The 19,701-nt window shown below is 37.9% G+C and overlaps 1 protein-coding gene across 2 annotated transcripts in view; it reads right to left on the reverse strand.

The window, feature by feature from the left end:
• Positions 1 to 6,162: 6,162 nt before the first annotated feature.
• PDS5A (PDS5 cohesin associated factor A) overlaps positions 6,163 to 19,701 on the reverse strand; it is a 128,044-nt gene continuing 114,505 nt past the window's right edge. For both annotated transcript variants that reach the window (XM_015096447.3, XM_042251323.2), the window contains exons 32-33: positions 17,114 to 17,466; positions 6,163 to 8,810 (exon numbers count right to left, since the gene is read on the reverse strand). In XM_015096447.3, the coding sequence (XP_014951933.1) occupies positions 8,807 to 8,810; positions 17,114 to 17,466 (357 nt within the window). In that variant the 3' untranslated portion in view covers positions 6,163 to 8,806. The remainder of the gene's footprint in view (positions 8,811 to 17,113; positions 17,467 to 19,701) is intronic.

Genomic DNA, 19,701 nt, shown 5'->3' on the forward strand with positions numbered 1-19,701 from the left:
GTAGTATCCTACTGTATATATGTATTTTGCTTATAAATTTGTTATATGTGGATAGGTCATATTTTGTTCATGCGTTCACTAGTTGATGGATTCTTGTCTAATTTTACCTTGATTTCCTTAGATTATTGCTTGCATACACGGAGGCAGCGGAAAACAACAGGTGGTATCACCCCAACTTCTGCCTACCGTCTTGGGTTCCTTATCGTTTTTCCTGCTCTCATATCACACTCACCATCAAGTCCTAGGGAGGTTGTGGCCCTCTCAGAAAGCTGGTTGGAAAGGTTTAAACAGGAAGCACTGAGTTGTGCAGTCAGACTATGTGGATTTAAACTTCCTCCTTTTTACTGAGAGTTGGGCTTATGGTTTTAAACACATCTCTGATACGTCAGTTGGTAAGGAATCCGCCCGCAGTGCAGGAGATCCCGGTTCGATTCCTGGGTCAGCAAGATCCGCTGGAGAAGGGATAATACCCACTCTAGTATTCTGGCCTGGAGAATTCCATGGATTGTATAGTCAATGGGGTCGCAAAGAGTCAGACATGACTGAGCGACTTTCGCTTTACTGAGCTTCAATGACATGTATAAATGGACATGAATGTAGTAGTTATGAGATTATTGTGATGATTAAATGTGCCAGTGTATGTAAAGTGCAAAACTTTTGACAAGTTAGTAGTTTTATTAGCTTTGGGTGTAGGACTAAAGGTTAGGCAGAACAAACAGCCTCTTTTCTGTTTCACTTTCGTTTAGTTAAAACAGAGCCAGGACAGACTAGGCAATCAAGGACCAGTACACTCTGATCTGATGGTCAGGGTGGGAAATGTTCTAACTGGCCAATCTCCAAGGTAACTGACCGAATCTTACCCCATGAAAGGAAGGGGCTCTGTGGAATAAGGAAAATGAAAAGCATCTCAGTGCTTCTGAGGCCCAAGGAAGCAACTCTAAATTTGAATTCCTAAGTAGGAAAATGTTCTGGCCTTCTTTACCTAATCATCCTGTTCCAGCGCAAATGAAGGCCTGTGTGTCAGACTCTAATCCTGCAGCATGGGACCCCTACACAGCCTTTAGAATTCCCCAACTGGGCTTCTCTTGAGGTACATGCCCTTCTGAGTATCCAGGAGAGATGGTAAGGCCTCCCAGGCCTGCTGGACTTTGTAGTTATTTTAAGACACATTATCATCCTCACCTGTTTCCTGCCACGTGATTGATACTGTGAGATCCTCAACCCAGGCCTTCAAGGGTTCCTGCCTGAATTCACAGAGCAAAAGTGTCTTTGTGTCTGATAAATGTGTGCCGTCATGATTCAGCTTTTCTAAGAGGATGAGAAGCTGGTTGCAATGCCAGCCCTTTCTGAGCTTCTCTGGTCAACTATTATTGTTAAAAAATATTCATTATAAAAACTATTCATTATAAGCAGGGATATTAAACTGAAAGGGAACACAGTGAGAAATGTGTCTAATCTGCTTATTCCTACTTTCACAACTCTGTTCTCCCCGAAGCCAAATGGTGGTGAAGGCCATGGGTTTGTACAGTGGCTTTCTTCTTTTTTAGAAATGCTATTGAAGTATAGTTGATTTACAATATTGTATTAATTTTTCTGTACAAAGAGTGATTCACACTTTTCCATTATGTTTTATCACAGGATGTTGAATGTATTTCCTGTTATACAGTAGGACCTTGTTGTTTATCTGTAATAATAATTTGCATCTGCTAATCCCAGACTCTTTATCCTTTCCCCCCCAACGCCCCCTTGGCAACCACAAGTTTCTTCTCTATATTTGTGGGTGGGTCTGTTTCACAGATATGTTCATTTGGGTCATATTTTAGATTCCACATATAGGTGATATCATGCGGTACTTCTCTTTCTCTTTATGACTTACTTTACATGGTATATAGTCTCTAGGTCCGTCCGTGTTGCTGCAGGTGGCACTGTTTTGTTCGTTACAGCTGAGTGATACTCCATCGTGTGTTTGCCGCGTCTTATCCTTCTGTCTGTTGACGCAGATTTAGGCTGTCTCCATGTCCTGCTACTGTAAAGAGTGTTGCTGTGAGCACAGGGGTGCATGTATCTTTTCAAATTATAGTTTTCTTCTGAAATATGCCCTGGAGTGGGATTGCTGGATCATATGGTAACTCCACTTTAAGTTTTTTTAGGAACAACCACACTGTTCTCTGTAGTGGCTGCACCGATTTACATTCCTACCTACAGTGTAGCAGAGTTCCCTTTTCTTCACACCTTCTTCAGCATTAATAAATTCGTAGACTTTGTAATGATGGCCATTCTGCCTGATGTGAAGTAATATCTCATTGTAGTTTTGATTTGCATTTCTCTAATAATTTGCTATGTTGGGCATATTTTCATGTGCCCATTGGTATCTTTGGATATGTACGTCTCCTTTAGATAAACGTCTATTTAGGTCTTCAGCCCATTTTTTGGTTGGGTTGTTTCTTTTGTGTTAATGAGTTGTGTGAGCAGTTTGTATATTTTGGAACTTAATCCCTTGTCAGTTGCATCATTTGCAAAAGTTTTCTCCCAGCCCATAGGTTGTCTTTTAACTTTGTTCATGGTCTCCATTGCTGTGCAAAAGCTTGTAAGTTTGATTCGATCCCATTCATTTATTTTTGCTTTTATTTCTCTTGCTTTGGCTAGGCTAAGAAAATGCTGGTATGATTTATGTCAGAGAAATTTTTTTCATTAGTTTTTTGCTGTGCTAGGCCTCTACTGCTGCATGCAGGCCTTCTCTAGTTGCAGCAAGTAGAAACTAGTTTGGGTGTGTGGGCCTCTTGTTGCAGAGCATGAGCTCTAGGGCGGGTGGTCTTCAGCAGTTGCAGCCTGTGGGCTCAGTAGTTGTGGCACACGGGCTTAGTTGACCCATGGCATGTGGGATCTTCGTTTCTGGACCAAGAATCAAATCTATGTTCCCTGCATTGGCAGGTACATTCTTAACCACTGGACCACCAAGCAAGAACCATAGAATGTTTTGCCTGTGCTTTATGGTGTCATATCTTATATTTAAGTCTCTAAGCCATTTTGAACTTATTTTTGTGTATAATGTGAGGGGTGTATTCTAACTTCATTGATTTGCATGCAAGTGTCCAACCTTCCCAACAACACTTGCTGAAGAGACTGTCTTTTCCCTGTTGTATATTCTTGCTTCCTTTGTGGAAGGTTAATTGGCCATAGTGTGTGGGTTTATTTCTGGGCTCTGTTCTGTTGTTCTATATGTCTGTTTTTGTAGAATACCATGTTGTTGTGAGTAATGTAGGTTTGTAGTATTGTCTAAAGTCTAGGAAGTTTATGCCTCCTGCTTTGTTGTTTTTCTTCAGGATTGCTTTGGCAATCATGGGCTTTTATGGTTCCATATAAATTTTAGGATTAGTTTTTTCAGTCCTGTGAAAAATGTCATGGGTAATTTGATAGGAAACACATTAGATCTGTAGATTGCTTTCAGTGGGATGGCCATTTAAACAAGATTAATTCTTCCAGTCCAAGAGCATGGGATATCTTTCTGTATATTTGAATCATCTTCAGTTTCCTTTATTAATGTTTGTAGTTCTCAGCGTGGAAGTCTTTTAGCTACTTGGTGAGGTTTATTCCTTTTACTTTTTGTATGTGATTTTAAAAGGGATTATTTGTTCACATTCCCTTTCTGATATTTCATTGCTTGTGTAAAGAAATGTAACCAATTTTTGTATGTTAATTTTATATCCTATTACCTTCCTGAATTTGTTGATCAGTTCTAGGAGTTTTTATGTGGAGTCTTTGGAGTTTTCTATATATACTATGTCATCTGTATCAAATGACAATTTTACCTCTTCCCTACCAATCTGAATACCTTTTACTTCTTTTTCTTGCCTGATTGCTTTGTGGCTTTCTTTTTTTCCACTTAATTTTTATGGAATGCTTGTAATTTCCCTCATTCTTCCATAGGAAATGTAAAATTTAGGTAGTTCTGATCTTCAAAACACGATGCCAGAATTATCAGTAAGAGAGAAAATACACATTAGTGAAAATCAGGCCTTTGGACACACTTCATTGCCATTTGTTACCATTGTGATAAAAAGTGGAATTAGCAGGAGACTGGAATTGATGTAATAGACTTCTGGAAAGAGGCAGGCCAAGCTTCCAAATGGTCAGTTGGAAGCTTAGGCCAATTCTATGTACAGCAATTAAAAGAACCTCCTTGTAAAATGTTCACAAGTAAGGTAGTTTTAAGGGTATCAGCCTTCTGCCTTTCAGCTCTTAACCTGAGGTGGGTGCGAAGGGGCAGGTTACTTTTGTCTCTGCAGCTGATCTTTCTCTTGGAACGTACACTCCACTGCAGGCAGGTAAAGCCAGATGGTGAAACTGCCAAGGCTTTTCTGGGAGGGAAAGGGTTTCAGGAGATTTCTGGGGTTTGGGATAGGTGGCATTGGGGTGACCTGTTCTGGAAAAGGTTCAGAATAAAACTGAGTCTTTGGAGGGCTGCTGCCTGGGTCCCCATCAAAATTTGTTTCTTGGAGCTAAATCCCTAGTTTGTCCAAAGAAGCCACAGTATTTGTGCTTTACATGGGGGTGCATTCAGGATGGCAGGCAACCACGGTTTGGGGGCTGGGATCAGGTGCTCCAGGCTTCCCAGGTGGCGCTAGTGGTGAAGAATCCGCCTGCCCATGCAGGAGATCCAAGAGGTGTGGATTTGATCCCAGGGTGGGAAGATGCCCTGGAGTCAGAAATGGCAGCCCACTCCAGTATTCTTGCCTGGAGAATCCCATGGACAGAGGATTCTGGTTGGTTATAGTCTGACATACAGTCAGATACAACTGAGTGACTTAACATGCACACCAGGAGCTCCAGAGTCTGAATAGAGCAGTGTTTTGCCCAAGGGAAGTGCTCAGGTGATGTTCATATTGTTGAAACAGCCATCTCATCTGCCCCTAGTCCTTTTATGCTTGCTTCCTCCCAGGCCACCCTGAATCTGAAGAGCCGACTCCTGCATCAGGTTCAGCTCAATCACTTTTAGGGACCTACATGCTCAAAATGGTTCTCCGAATAGCACTTCTCCAGAAAAGGTAAGGATTTTCTGCTTCTGCTGCCTCCATGAGGTCTCACATCCAGGCACGCGTCACCTGGACAGCCACCTATGCCGGTGTCGTGCTATTAGCTTTATATCGCTAGTCCTCCTAAGGCATCTTAGTGTTTTTAATGCCAACCCCCACCACTGAGCTGTCTGTACAGAATAATTATCTCCAACCCTTACATTTATTTTTGTGTGTGTGTGGCTTCCACAGATCTGAACTTTGCACTAAGGTGCGCTTGTGTATAACTGACCTCCAGGTGATTGCTTTACAAGCTTCTGGAAGAATGGATACAGTGTTGTTTCTTAGAGGGATGCATGGTCTTTGCTAGAGAAAGGAGTAACTAAAGAATGAAGGGGAGGAAAGTGCCTTAAGTTGGAATCAGCATTGATTACAAAATGTTATCTGAGAAACACCCCCAAAATTCAAGTCCTGATCACCCGCTTGCCTGACCCATGTTCCTGTCAGATTAAATGGAAATGAAAGATCGGAGCTCTGGTTTACAGACTGAGTGTCTGATTATACTCATTTCCACTGTTGCTGGCTTGTAGCAAACTTTTAGCTTCTTGTCGGCACAGCTATGATTATTTAGGCAGGTTGCAAAGATTCTTGCCAGACTGCTGGAGACTTGGTCACTAGTGGTTTCTACTGACCGTTATATGTGAATGAAAAGTATCCAAGTGTGGAGTAACAACCCCATTGAGGGTCAAGTACAGAAACCAGTCATGATAGCTTCTCTTCTCATTCGGTTCACCTCTTATTCCAGATACATGTATGTAATCTGCTTGTTCTCTATGAGTTAGTTTTTGAGGTAAATGTGCATATTCAGAATTTGCAATAAAAAGGTATATCAACCGGTTAAATGGAAGGCCACTTTTAAGTTCTTAAAAGACAATTTCTAAAGTTTCCTAGATGCCCATAAGAATTCATCCCGTTATTATATTCTCCCTCAGTCACTGTAAGCCATGTAGTCAGAAGTTTGAAGGTGGCCTTTGATTCCTTACAGGGATGTGCAAAGTCCAGAATCTAAACAGGAAATATGCAAAGACATTTTATCAGCTTGTGACATATCAAGAGGGTACATGAATATTCAGGGTTCCACACTACTATGTAATGCTGCATTTCTTGGTTTTATTTGAAACAATGCATATTTTTAGCATTTTATGGTAGGATTTTACACTTGTCATTTACACAAATTACAAGGTTCTCTTCAAGTCTTTAAAAAATTTTTAAAAAATTCAGCCCATGTGCAGCACAAGAATATGCAAAACTACTTTACATTATACACACTTTTTATCAAAGGAGATACAAAATTCTGGCTTGTAGTTTTAGACAAATACAAGAAGCTTCAAACTAGACACAAAGGGTTAACATTAATTCTCAAATATAAGTCTGCACTTTGTGTTGTATTTCTCTGAGATGTGAATACCAAATTCCTAAGAGATTTTACTTTTTCCTTTTTCAAAGGAAAATGACAAATTTCCCTTAAACAAGTCCCTCCCCATCAGCTCAGTCCTACTCTCCCATCCCTTAGTGCCAGACACTTGCGTCATATTAAAAAAAAATCCAAGGTGGGCCATTTACATTTTGTATGTGGACCAGATCCTTTTAGCTAACTCCTCTCTTGCAAAAATCTAAGCAGCCATAACTGATGGGAATGGCTGCGACACTGTGTTAAATATGATTTCACGCTAGGTAATCTAGTCAGCTATGATGCTGAATGATTAGTTAAAAGGAGATGAGAGAGAGGTGGCCACTACCAGTGTGCTTTTTATTGGTGGCAAATTGGTGGCCTTAAGAATCAAGCTGTCTGATGCTAAGAGAACTTCAAAATCTAAACAGAACATGCCCACTGATGGCTTGAGGGACTTCTCTGATGCTTATGCATAGATATTCTTTTTCAGCATGTTGGAGGCAATATTTTCTTATCTTTCTAAAGGATTACGAAGAGGCAATAAGGAAGAGTAGAACTTTTTCTGCCCTTTTAAAAGGTAATTATCTGGTATCCATTGTTCCCTAGCCATCATCCAATACCTAAATGAGTGTATATGCATATTTAACAGAATTATCCATCTTTCAGTCAGTCAGTATACAGCCAACTCTTGATTACCTATGAGAACATTAAGTGACATTTACTACCAACAAATTTTACATTGAACATTATCATCCTTTTTGGACACAGGTCATGTTCACTCTTTACATCTCATGTAGACTACAGCCTGTCAAGACCAAGTTATCACACAAACGTTTATGTCCTCAAACCCATGCTAGGTGTATGCAAGGACACTGAGCACATTCAGATAGGGCTTCGGGGAAAGGGCTTCAGTGGAGAGTGGGGGGCAGGTGAGAAAGGACCAATCTCTTTCCTCCTGAATTAGCTCTTATGGTATGCTTTGTTATTTTAATTTTATGATTAATTACATGATTTTATGCAAAATCTAAAACCTGAGGCATAGTCACTATTTTGTATAGATAATGGAGAGTTGACTGTAATCATGTTGTTTATAACTTTAGCCCTTTCACATAAAAACTGCACAGGAAAACACAATGTGATAAAAAGATTAAAAAAGACTACCATATGACATCTAGAAGCATTTATTTTATGCAAAAAACTTAAATATGAATATGTGTACACAAAAAGTGCACACATTACCTATGCTGAACAATGCCAAGAAACAATATATTGATGCAATAGTTGTCTTTAAAAATAAACATAAAAACGGAGCCCAGACTGGCAGACAAAGCAAAACACTTATTTCCCAACAGCACAATGCTGAAATTGATAGCAATCCTAAGCACCTCCCACTTTCCTTACAAAGCTGCCAAAGTCCAACTATTTAAAAAGAATTGACTTTTTTTTACATCAATAATAAAAATCTGGTGACAAACATTATAAAACCAAATGCTGGACAGTTTTTACCCCTTTAAAATTTCAAATATTCCAACATAATCACAGGAGTAAAAACCACTTTAAAGTGATATGCTTTATGAAACAGACAATATGTACATTTATTGAAAATTATATTAAACTAAAATGGAGGGGAAATCAAAATATGAAGTGATATGAAATCAATAATAATTTTAATTATTTTCTCACTCTGATAAAAATCAGAAAGCAACATTTATAAAATTGCCACCACATCACTTTTCATAGCAGGGAACTGAAATCTGTACATCTCATTTTGCAGAAAAGTAGGCAGGCAGAAAGAATTATACATAAAAGTTTCCAAAAGGAAAAAAAAGACATATTTAATCTGATTTCTCTTCTTCTAAAAAATTAATTCAGTAGACTTCTATTTTTTTTTCTTGTGTAACACGGGAAATTCCTGGCTCTAAAATTGATGAATTTTCATTGTCAGTGTAAGGACATCCTGTTACTTTCTTTAAAATAAAGACTGCAGCATGGAAATTAATGGTGTATTATGCCGTTAAACTCCAGATATGCAGGAACTGGAACCAAGTGTTAAGCAATTTGCTTAATTATTGACTTTTCATAAGAAAAGTCTGGGGGGAGGGTGGAAAAGAGTTGCTTTTAGCCTCTCTCTCAAGAGTTTCTGCTGTACATTTCCATCAAAGGAGTTGTGGTCATGTGAAAAAAGGAAGTAATAACTTTTTTTCAGTTTTCAAGGCAGAAAGTGTGTTCTGAAGTTAGCTTCATTTTCTGTTCAAGGTCATTCTGAATCCAAGTTTTTGCAGAAGCTAGAGCCTGCTTCTGTTTGGCCTTCATTTTCTCCCTTTGCAAATAAATTTTCTTTTTACCTTGGGGATAGGAGAAAGCAATGTTAGTAAGATAAAAACAGGAAAACAAACCATACATAGATTTTTTTCTATAGTTATTATCTAAAATCTGAAAAATTTTTTCATTTTTCACATGAGACTTCACTTGATTTAGGAATCTTTCCCTAAACTATATAAAAACAAAATACCAATTAAGAGGTTTTTATAAGCATTGCTACCCAATGCCCAATTTGTTTATTACTGCAATAAAACACTAAAAGCTATTTGAAATAATTTTTAATACTTCCAAAATTATATAGTAGAAAAATTATTAGATAACTATGGCAAAATGAATTTAAAAAGCAGCAAAAGTTCTGTTCTTTAGTTTACTAAAAAAGGAGAAAAATTTAGCTTAATTCCGCTATGATTAATCCCCCATTGATTCTACGTCCCGAAAAGGGAGGGAAAATTATGACCCCTGGAAGGATGAAGTAGTGGGATAGGGTCTCTTCTTCTCCCTTCATCTACTCCTCTCTGGGACAAGAAAGAAGCTGTCTAAGGGGTGAGGGAGTGGTAGGTGGGGAAAACTGAGCATGCTGGAGTTCTGTGTGAGGTTATTTGTTCAATTTAGGGGCAAACTAGTAGTTACCTACTAGCCTATGTCATTCCACATTTAGGGGTGGGGTGGAAAGTCACGGCTTGCAGGATCTCAGTTCCTGAACCAGGGACTGAACCTGGGCCAGGGCAGTGAAAACCAGGAATCCTAATCACTAGGCCGCCAGGAAACTCCTTATCATTCCACATTTTAAATCAACCATTAAGACTGTGTCTCCCTGATGATTCCAAACTTGGGAAAGAAAGATAAGGGGGAGGTTTACTTATATTCCCAAATCCCAATGTTACATATACCTTTTATAAAGATAACAATGCTAACAAAAAAATTAAGATTCTTATAGAGTATTAATTTGTTATAATAGAATTTAATAATATGATATCAAAGAATCCTCTACAAGCTGCCTGCTGCACCTTCAGGAAGCTTCCCTTTACTAGCTCTGAGTCCTCAGTATCTTTCTGTCTGCTCTCACAGACTTTTAAACGATCCAGGTCACTGGAAGAATTTCCTGGACTTGATTCTATGTCCCAAAGTGAATTGCCATCACTTACGAGCACTTGGCTTCTGAAAAATTTCATATTATTTTGATAAAAATTCACTTGAATTTTATAATACTGAAGAATATTTATATTAAACTAATATATGGTTGTTTAATACATTAGGAAACAAACTTAGGGGATACTTCTAAAATATAAATTTGTGATGTGAGGAAACCTTCTCAATATACAAATGAGCACAGGAAATCAGTAAATTCTTTGCTTAATAAAATAAAAATTCCAAGATTCTTGGACACTCTAATACTAAGCATACTACACAAAACACATTAATCCAAAACTGCTGTTATCCTATTTGATAAGTTCCTTAAATTCAGTCTTCCCATATGTCCCAAGTTTAAGGATGATATCTCCATGGGTGTTTATTGATATTTTCTTTTTTAGGGAAGAATCTGGTCTTAAAGGTAAATAAAACATACCTAACAACCAGCACACCTATAAAAACACATTTTCAGTGCAGAACATTTCAGATTGTTTGCCATTTGGATAATAGTTTAAAAACAAAGGAAAAACAAGTGAACTAATAACTGAAAAGATGGTGAATCCTCCATTCTCAAACTCAGGATGCCAACATTAAGTGACCAGTTGTACAGATACTATTTCCCAACTACAGTATACAAATGGCTGAGTTTTATAAACCTACAGAGTAAATTCAAGGAATTTTCTCAGAAGAAGTAACAATTTCAAATGCAGCCCAAAATATAAACAGGAACATTTGTTGGAACATACACATAGAAGCTGATGGAATACATTTATCGCAAAAATCCAAAGGGATCTAAAAAATCCTACAGGTAAGTTTACAAGTCAAAATCCTGAATTAATAAATGAATTATATAAGTAGAAATCTTACTAAACATTATTTACTCAATGTTGTCAATGAGAGGACCTAACAAGAGGAATTATAGAGGGGTGTGTACTTGCTGCACTGTGTAACTGATGGCCATGGTATGTAAATGGCTGCAGAGGCTACCACTTAAGGGTCCTGCATTATAGGGCTTGATTAATGGGTTATAAACAAAGCGTCTAGACTGTGGCTGAAATATACTTGGGCCTCAAACATGGTTTTCATTAATTAGTTAATAATAAAGTTTAAATAATCATAAAATATGGTAAGAGTATAAATACCAAGTAATAAAACTGGGCAAGTTTTCTGGAGGTGATGCTAGTAGTACCCAGTGTAGACAGCTTGCCTACCTTGAGATCATCTGACACTCAGATCTAAAAGGAGAGACGGCGTATAGGAGGCAGGGTAATGCCCGGAAAGGCTCTTTTCAGATGTTACTGTAAAGTTGTGACCAGAGCAGGAACGGACCATACCATCAGTGAAGTGAGAAATTACGTATGTAAAATGTGTGAAGAGTAATGCAAGGTAAATAAAAAGACTGACGAAGTAGCATCTGGAGTTAGACACTAGGGTCACAGAGAGGCACAAGTATGCCTGGCCTTGCTCTCAAAGGCTTACATTCAAGCTTAAAATCTGGGGGCAATTAAATTAGTTTTAGCGCAGTGATCCAGACCCAGATCTGGTTCCACAATGCAAGGACCCTAGGCTACACTTCAAGTTGCCAGGGCAGCAGTAAGTGACCTGATCCTACCACTCTGGGTTCATCCTTAGCTCAGAAATGCAGTGCTTGATGGCTGTCAGCATTGGCAACCCTGTCTCTTTATTAACTACATGGTCAAAAGTGTACTGATAATCTTAACAGGCTGATTCAAGGTGTTTGTATTAGCTCTGTATTCTGAATTGTTCAGTCATGTGGCTTTAACTTGTATCTGATTCTCACTGGGTCTCAGGAAAATACAGGTGAGATGTCAAATCAGAAAATACAGGTAAGATGTCAAATCAATCGCAGGTAATTTTTGCAGTTAATGAAAAGTATATTTAGAAACTTATAGGAAGGTGAAAGCTAGAGTTTCCCATGAAATAAAAAATAAAATCGGCACCTTCAGGATTTTGACCAGTGTTTTCTCCTCAAGCTAAAGGACAGAACAATAGCTGAGTCACAAGGAACTTTTGTTTTAGTGTGTCTATTCCTATTACCTGGTGGTGGTGGTGATTTAGTTGCTAAAGTGACTCTTTGTGACTCCACAAACTGCAGTACATCAGGCTTCCCTGTACTTTACCATCTCCCGAAGCTTGCTCAAACTCATGTCCATCGAGTCGGTGATGTCATCTAACCATCTCATCCTCTGTCACCCCAATTTCCTTCCTACCCTCAATCTTTTCCAGCATCAGTCTTTCCAATGAGTTAGCTCTTCGTATCAGGTGGCCAAAGTATTGGAGCTCAGCTTCAGCATCAATCCTTCCAATGAATATTCAGGGTGGATTTCCTTTAGAATGGACTGGTTTGATCTCCTTGGTGTCCAAGGGACTCTCAAGCATCTTCTCCAACACCACAGTTTGAAAGCATCAATTCTTCGATGCTGGCTCAGTGTTCTTTATGGACCAACTCTCACATCCACACATGACTACTGGAAAAGTCACAGCTTTGACTATACGGACCTTTGTTGGCATGGTGATGTCTGGTTTTTAATATAGTGTTTGTCATAGCATTTCTGCCAAGGAGAAAGTGTCTCTGAATTTTGTGGCTTCAGTCACTGTCTGCAGTGATTTTGAAGCCCAAGAAAATAAAGTCTGTCACTATTTCCACTTTCCCTCCTCTATTTGCCATGAAGTGCTACACATGAAAACATCTCCTTTTTACATATTAAGAGGAGAAACAAGTAAGAGTGGTGAATGTTCATGGTTTAGAGGAGAAATATAACCAACTGCAGCTGTCACTATTAACACTATGCAGTGTTAACACGGGACATGACCAGGATTCAAAACCCCTGCTCTGTGTAGCACCAGCCAGGTGGCCTGGGAAAGTGACTGTTGCAGGTCTAACCCCCTTATTTCTAACATACAGTTGGTGCTTGCTTTATAAAGATGGTTGCCTTAAATAGACATTTAACAACCTTTCCCTATTACCACTATTATTTCTACCAATATACCAAAACCCCCACACATTATTCCACCCACTATTCACTGCAGTCCTTCAATGCTCTCCTAGTGTTACGTGCTCCATTTAAGTTTGGCACTTTCAAGAACATCTGATTTCTTCCTTGGTTTTCTCCCTCTCTAAAGCTGAAATGCCAGGGCTTTTCTCTGCATGAATTCTGAAATAGGTTTAAAAGATGACTATAGTTTTTGTCTGATTTAAACTATGATTATTTTAATAAACCAGCTTCTTACGTAATAATTTAAAAAATTAACTGTATGCAAACATTTTCCACTTTATGGAATAAAGTTTCACGTATATAAACTACATTAGTTATAAAGTCTTTTCAAAGTATCCTCTATTAAACTAGTTTTGTACGCATGTACAGTACTCATGGAATTAAGACTAAATTTTACCTTTATAGGACAATATAATATGAACTCCAGAGTGACAATGCCTGGTTTTAATGCTTCCTCTACTTTGCTTATTCATGTAAGCAAAGGGAACAAAAGCTGCACGGACTCTCTATTCTTGGATTTCTTCCTCTTTATAAACTAGGGATACTGACAGTACTTACCCATGTAGCGATGTTTTAAGCACTTAATAGGATAACAAAGAGTTTAGAATTGAGCCTGACTAATAATAAGCACTGTATTAGTGTTAACTATTATCAGTCTTATGTAACAATTTTTAAAGTGCAACAAAATATGTAACATAAAACTTACAATTGCAATCACTCTTACGTACACAGTTCAGTGTGCACTAAGTGCATTTACACTGTTGTACAATCACTGCCATTTATCTCTACTAGGCTGGTACAAAAGTAACTGTGGTTTCAGACTGTGAATTTTAAATCATTATAACTAGGTTCAAACACATCTTTATTAATCAAAATAGGAACCAACACATTTTTTCCCAACTAACACATTTTTGTCAACAAGAAGTAAGTTTGTTTATTCCTGTAACGTAAAAATTCGTGCTTCAGGATTCAACAGACTCTTGGAAAACATTTTCTGCCTCCTGTTGGCTGTGGTAGCATTTTCCATGCAGAAAATTGTTGAGATGCTTAAAGATGTGGTAGTCAACTAGTGAGAGGTCAGGTGAATATGGTCAATGAGGCAAAACTTCACAGCCCAATCTGTTCAACTTTTTAAGTGCTGGTTTTACGATGTGTGGTTGAGAACTGTCATGGAATAGAACTGGCCTACTAATACTGGCTGCAGGCGTTGCAGTTTTGTTGAGCACACTTCTCAGATGTAAGGGCTTTGCTAGTATTCAGAAAGCTGACCACCAGCAGCAGACCACCAGACAGTGACCATGACCTTGTTTTGTGCAAGTCTGGTTTGGGAAGTGCTTTTGGCGCTGCTTCTTGGTCCAACCACTGAGCTGGTTGTCACCAGTTGTCATAAAATCCGCTTTTTGTCGCCTGTCACAATAACCTGAGAAATGGTTCCTTGTTGTTGCACAGAATAAAAGCATACGACATTTCAAAATGACTGCTTTTGATCTGCGGTTAGCTCACGAGCCACCCACTTTTCAAGCCCTTTCACCTTTCCCGTTTGCTTCAAGTGCCAAATAACCGTAGAATGGCTGATGGCGAGTTCTTCTGCGACTTCCTGTGCAGCTGCAAGAGGACCCACTGCGATGATTGCTTTCAATTAGTCACTGTCAACTTCTGATGCCCTGCCACCGTGCTCCTCATCTTCAAGGCTGCTGTCTCCTTTGCAAAACTTCTTGAACCACCATTGCACTGTACGTTCATTAGCAGTTCCTGGGCCAAGTGCACTGTTGACTTTGTGGGTTGTCTCTGCTGCTTTACGACCCATTTTGAACTTAAAATTGTTTGAATTTGCTTTTTGTCTAACATCATTTCTACAGTCTACAGTAAATGTCATTAGCAAAACAAAGCAAGAAATGTACATTAAAATGATGTATAACATAAATACATTTATTTAAGAATGTATATGAATATCAAAGAGCAGAGTTCAATAACACAAACCCACAATTACTTTTGCACAACCTAATAAAGAATATTAGGATTAATATTTTAATAGAATATTTTCATCCTCCCAAACTGAAACGCTGTATCTATTAAACAGTAATGCCAGCCCCCTACTCTCTCCCCCTGGCAACCACCTCATTCTACCTCTATGAATCTGACTGCTCTAGTATCTCATGTAAGTGGAATCATACACTGTTTGTCCTTTTGGGTCTGGCTTATTTCACTTAGCATAATGAATGTCTTTAAGGTTCATCCATATTGTAGCACGAGTCAGAGTTTCACTGCTTTATGTAGTAATACAAATAATTCTTATGTTTTTATCAGTCAGTAGACCTAAAGTGAAAGTTTCTCTGCTCTCTTCTGGAATTAATAAGCTGGGGAAGTATACTCTTTGAGGGCAAGAGTCTATCTATTTTGGATACTTATGTGTTGCCAACACCCAGCACAATGCTGGCAGTCTAATCCATCTGTATTTGTTAGAAGAACAAATGAGAAGTTTAAAGAGCAATACTCATGTGCCTATAATGTATTTATTTCTATGCAAGAGGATACTGTGAGTAATACAGAGTTTCTGGAGTAATTAGGTTTCCAAACAAAAGTCATAATGCCAGAATTTAAGGGAAGAGTTGTAGATTAGATTCAGGAAAGAACAGAAAAGACAAAAGGAAGCTTGGCAGAAAGTTTCAGAATGTCCTTCCATGTTTTGTTAGCCATGCATTAATAGTCAATAAATCAATCAGAAGTTTCTAAGATATGTGCACAGTATCTATTCTACTGAAGTACTGTGGTGCTGAAGTATTATCACAAACACCTATCATCAAAGAATTTTGTATTATGCATAACACATTGCCCAACCGATCTACTAACTGGCATACTTAAGACTTCTAAGGTATCTTTTCACTCTTAAAAGAGATATTTTAAGATTTTTCAGAAGGCCCAAAGCCATTTAAAATCAAGAGCAGTTTCTGGCATGTAAGCCATTTTTGTTGGGTTTGTTTAATGCTTTGGGGGCATATGGTGTAACTAAAAGCAAAGCAATGGGTTTTACAATGCTCAATTTCAGAGACAAGGTTGGTTGCTACTGAAAATATTTTCAAGGTTCAAGTAAGTGCCTGGATATTTTGGTTAGATGGGAAAAGGACAGCTAGTGACAAATAAGATCAGGTGGCTCAGATGGCCTGGGTGTGAGAACAGTAGTATTTTATGTGGGTGAGGAAAGGCCAGAATTCTAGAAACCCTTTAGAGAATTCTGGCTATCTCTTCCAATGAAATTTCTTCAGTTTTTGCATAACTAAAAATATATTAAGGGGTAAAACAATTAGAATTCAGAACAGTGGTTAATTACTGAGCATTTATTCTACACAAGGCATTTTGTTGAGTGCTTTCTATTTAATGATCCATTTAATTCTTACAATAATCCTTTGAAGACTGGATTATCATATTGTCTTACTGATGAAGAAAAGGAGGCCAAGGTTAAGTATGTTGTTCCAGGTCAAAGGTCCAGGTTTGAGGAGAAAATAATAAAATTTGCCCCCAATATTGGCTTTCTACTTTTAGTACATAAAACTGGAAATGAGTAGAAGAAACTCCTATTACTTAGTCAGATTTGGGCCTGGATCAGCTGCCGTTAGATGCTGAAAAGGTACTTAGAGACATTTAAAATGTAACAAATTTAATAACCCCAAACTTCAGAATTTCATAAATGTTAATTTAAAACCCAACCCAAACATGATCAAAGACGAGCAGCTGTGAGGTTATTTCTCATTGGGAAGGGTAGGGGAGAGAAGTAAGTTGTTGACTTATATTAAAGTTTACTACAACAAGTGGACTTAAAGCGCAAGATATACTTGTTCAGGTATCATGACATCTATTTACTCCATTTTGGGACTTCTGTATCAAAAAAGTAGCCGTTTATATTTAGTAAACCCCAGGCAACTATGTGAAGAAGACCAAGATAATAATATCCTTGCTAACAAATAGAAATACCAAAATACTATATCCTAATTTAGGAGATCTCTCTTCAAATTGTTGTCCTGAAGTTCATGAGCTAAAAACAAGTACCATCATAACTTACTCAGGAAAACCAGGGGGCAGTTCTCACTCCCAAATGGCTAGGTATTTGGGTGCGATGCCTGGCAACTAGGAATAAAACAAAATGTCTAAACTCAAAGTTCAGAAAGAATGGAGTACGTTACCTTTGCAAGTCAATCTGTCTCTCTGTCGGTGCTGCCTTTTTGGCTGTGTCTTGAAGTTTGGGTGCTTTGGCATTACCTGCTTCCAGACCTCCAGGGCTCTCCTGACTGACTGCAGCTCTCTTTCTTCCCTTACTAAGAGGTTTATTTATATCATCATTTTTGGTTGCATTGCCCTGAGATTCAGATTTGGGTCGACGTCCTCTCCTGGGTTTTGAAGGGGCAGGTGGTCCTGATTCATCTGCTTTCTCATCTGTTTTTTGTTGGATATTCTCTGCACCAGCTGCTGTTACTGTTCTTTTCTTTCCTCGGTCACTGCTGATGTTGCCCTGGGCAGACTGATCAGAATTAATCTCCTAGAAGAGCAGAAAACAATTTTATGAACAGAAATTCCTTAAATATCACTGATCTGACTAGAAGAAGCATTCTGCAAGTATTTTAGGAGTTGGGACTTCAGGGTTTCTAACTCACTGCTTACATCCCATGAGGAATGTAAATTTCTTAAGGGTAAGGACTGAACATGATACCTAACCATAGTGCGTGGCAAATATTATACTCAGTAAATATGTATTAAATGGCACTGGCAGTTACATGAGAAAACCTACTCAGCTGTTCTTTCATACTCATTTTAAATAAAAACGTCCTTTTTATTGCTAGTATGTTCTTAATGTTACCACTTTTCAAAAGCAGGGAGGATGTTTTCATAATTCAATGTTATTTTCTCTCTCTATGATGCATCTAACCATAATCATCTTCCTAGTTCTGTAACAGAAAGTTCTTATAATATCTCACTTCACTCATTCATTCAAACTTTTGTCTCTTCTTATTGAATCGGTCATTAACCTATTTTTTTCTGAACATTCTCTTTTTTTTTTTTTCCTCTTTCTAGTTTGGCATACATATTGTCATCTAAAATGTTTAAGCTAATAAAATTCTATTTTAGTTTAACAGACATAATGGACATTAGGAGGTGTAATAGTTTTCAGGATGAAACTGACCTTTATACGAATGAAATTTAGGAATCAACTGTAATAATTTGAATTGATTCAAGGGAAACAAAGGACCACTGTCATCATTCAAAAAAAGACTATATCTTTTCAGTTAATTAACTTTCATTTCCCCTCAAAATGTTTTCCGAATGACCGGGAAATACATATAAATCTTTCATGTTTCAAGATAATTTACTTAAATGAAAACTCATGAAAATAGTATCTTAAGTTAGAAAATCCAAAAAAATCAGTGTTTCATGTTGAGGATTAAAACATTAAAGTTTATCTTAAGAGAACAGATAATACATGAAGGAAAAAGAGTAAGGTGGTCCACACAGGGTAAACTGTTAAACAGTATACAATGGATTAGAGCAGAGATATGCAAAGTCACCTGGTGAAAGATAGTGATTCCTGGGCAAAATAAAAAGGCCAATAAAGATGACTCAGTTTGGTTAAACCTGAAGCAGAAACCATTCACTCAACTTAGTGTCTATTACATGTAGTGGCTGCTGTGCATAGACTGGGGAACAAAACTGATACTGTGCTGGTCCTCAGTAGATGAGCATAATAGATGATTAATCTTTTTTAAAGAGTAAACAAACATTTAAGTACAGATTACCCTAAGTGCTAAAGAGATTAAAGGGCATTCAGGAAAAAAATAAATAAATAAAAGGAAAACATCAATTTGATTATTCTGGGGAATAACAGTATCAGAGCAAGGCTTACCATGTGGAAAGTAAGGTGTTCTAGACAGATGCAAGAGGCAACATGAAACACACAAAGAAGGAAATAGCTTGGAAGATTTAAGTAACTTGAAGTGATGTGAGACTGGTATTAAGGCAGGAGAAGCAAGCATGGGCCAGATCATGAATGCTTTATGGGACCTTTAAGAAATCTGATTTTATTTTAAGTGCTAATAAAAGTTGTTGTATAGTTGCTAAGTTGTGTCCTACTCTTTCGTGACCCCATGGACTGTAGCCCACCAGGGTCCTCTGTCCATAATAAAAGTCACTGATGGACTTTAAGCAGAGGGCAAACATAATCCAAATTATATTTTTAAAAAGATCACACTGGGTGCTATATTTGGTGAATAGATCAGAAGGGAGCAAGAGTGTTAACAAGAAGGTATAACTACTACAGCATCAGAAGTTGAGTTACTGAGTTCCCTGGTGGCCTAGGGTTAATCTCTAGTTAGTGAAGTTCCCACAAGCTGTGCAGCATGGCCGGAAAAAAAAAGAACAGAGATAATTTTAAAAAGGGCAAATACGAACAAGCAATTCACATAAGATACACCCAAATGGTCAACAAAAATAAATATAAAATTTAAAAAATAGTGGGGTATTAGTTTTGATACTCTAAACGGAAAAAGATTCAAAAGAACTATAAAACCTGCTGATGGTGGATATGTAGAGAAAAAAGTACCTGCTTAGTAGAAATGTCAGGTGTTCTAACTTTCTGAGAAAACAATATAGAAACATCTAAAATCTCTAGTATTTTACTACTTGACCCAGCAATCCCACTGCTAGAACTCAGCCCCTAGAAAAAAAATCACCAGTAAGTTTAATGCAACATTGTTTGCACTGACAAAGAAGGGGGAAAGGA

This window comes from Ovis aries, chromosome 6, assembly GCF_016772045.2.
Source record: "Ovis aries strain OAR_USU_Benz2616 breed Rambouillet chromosome 6, ARS-UI_Ramb_v3.0, whole genome shotgun sequence".
NCBI lineage: Eukaryota > Metazoa > Chordata > Mammalia > Artiodactyla > Bovidae > Ovis > Ovis aries.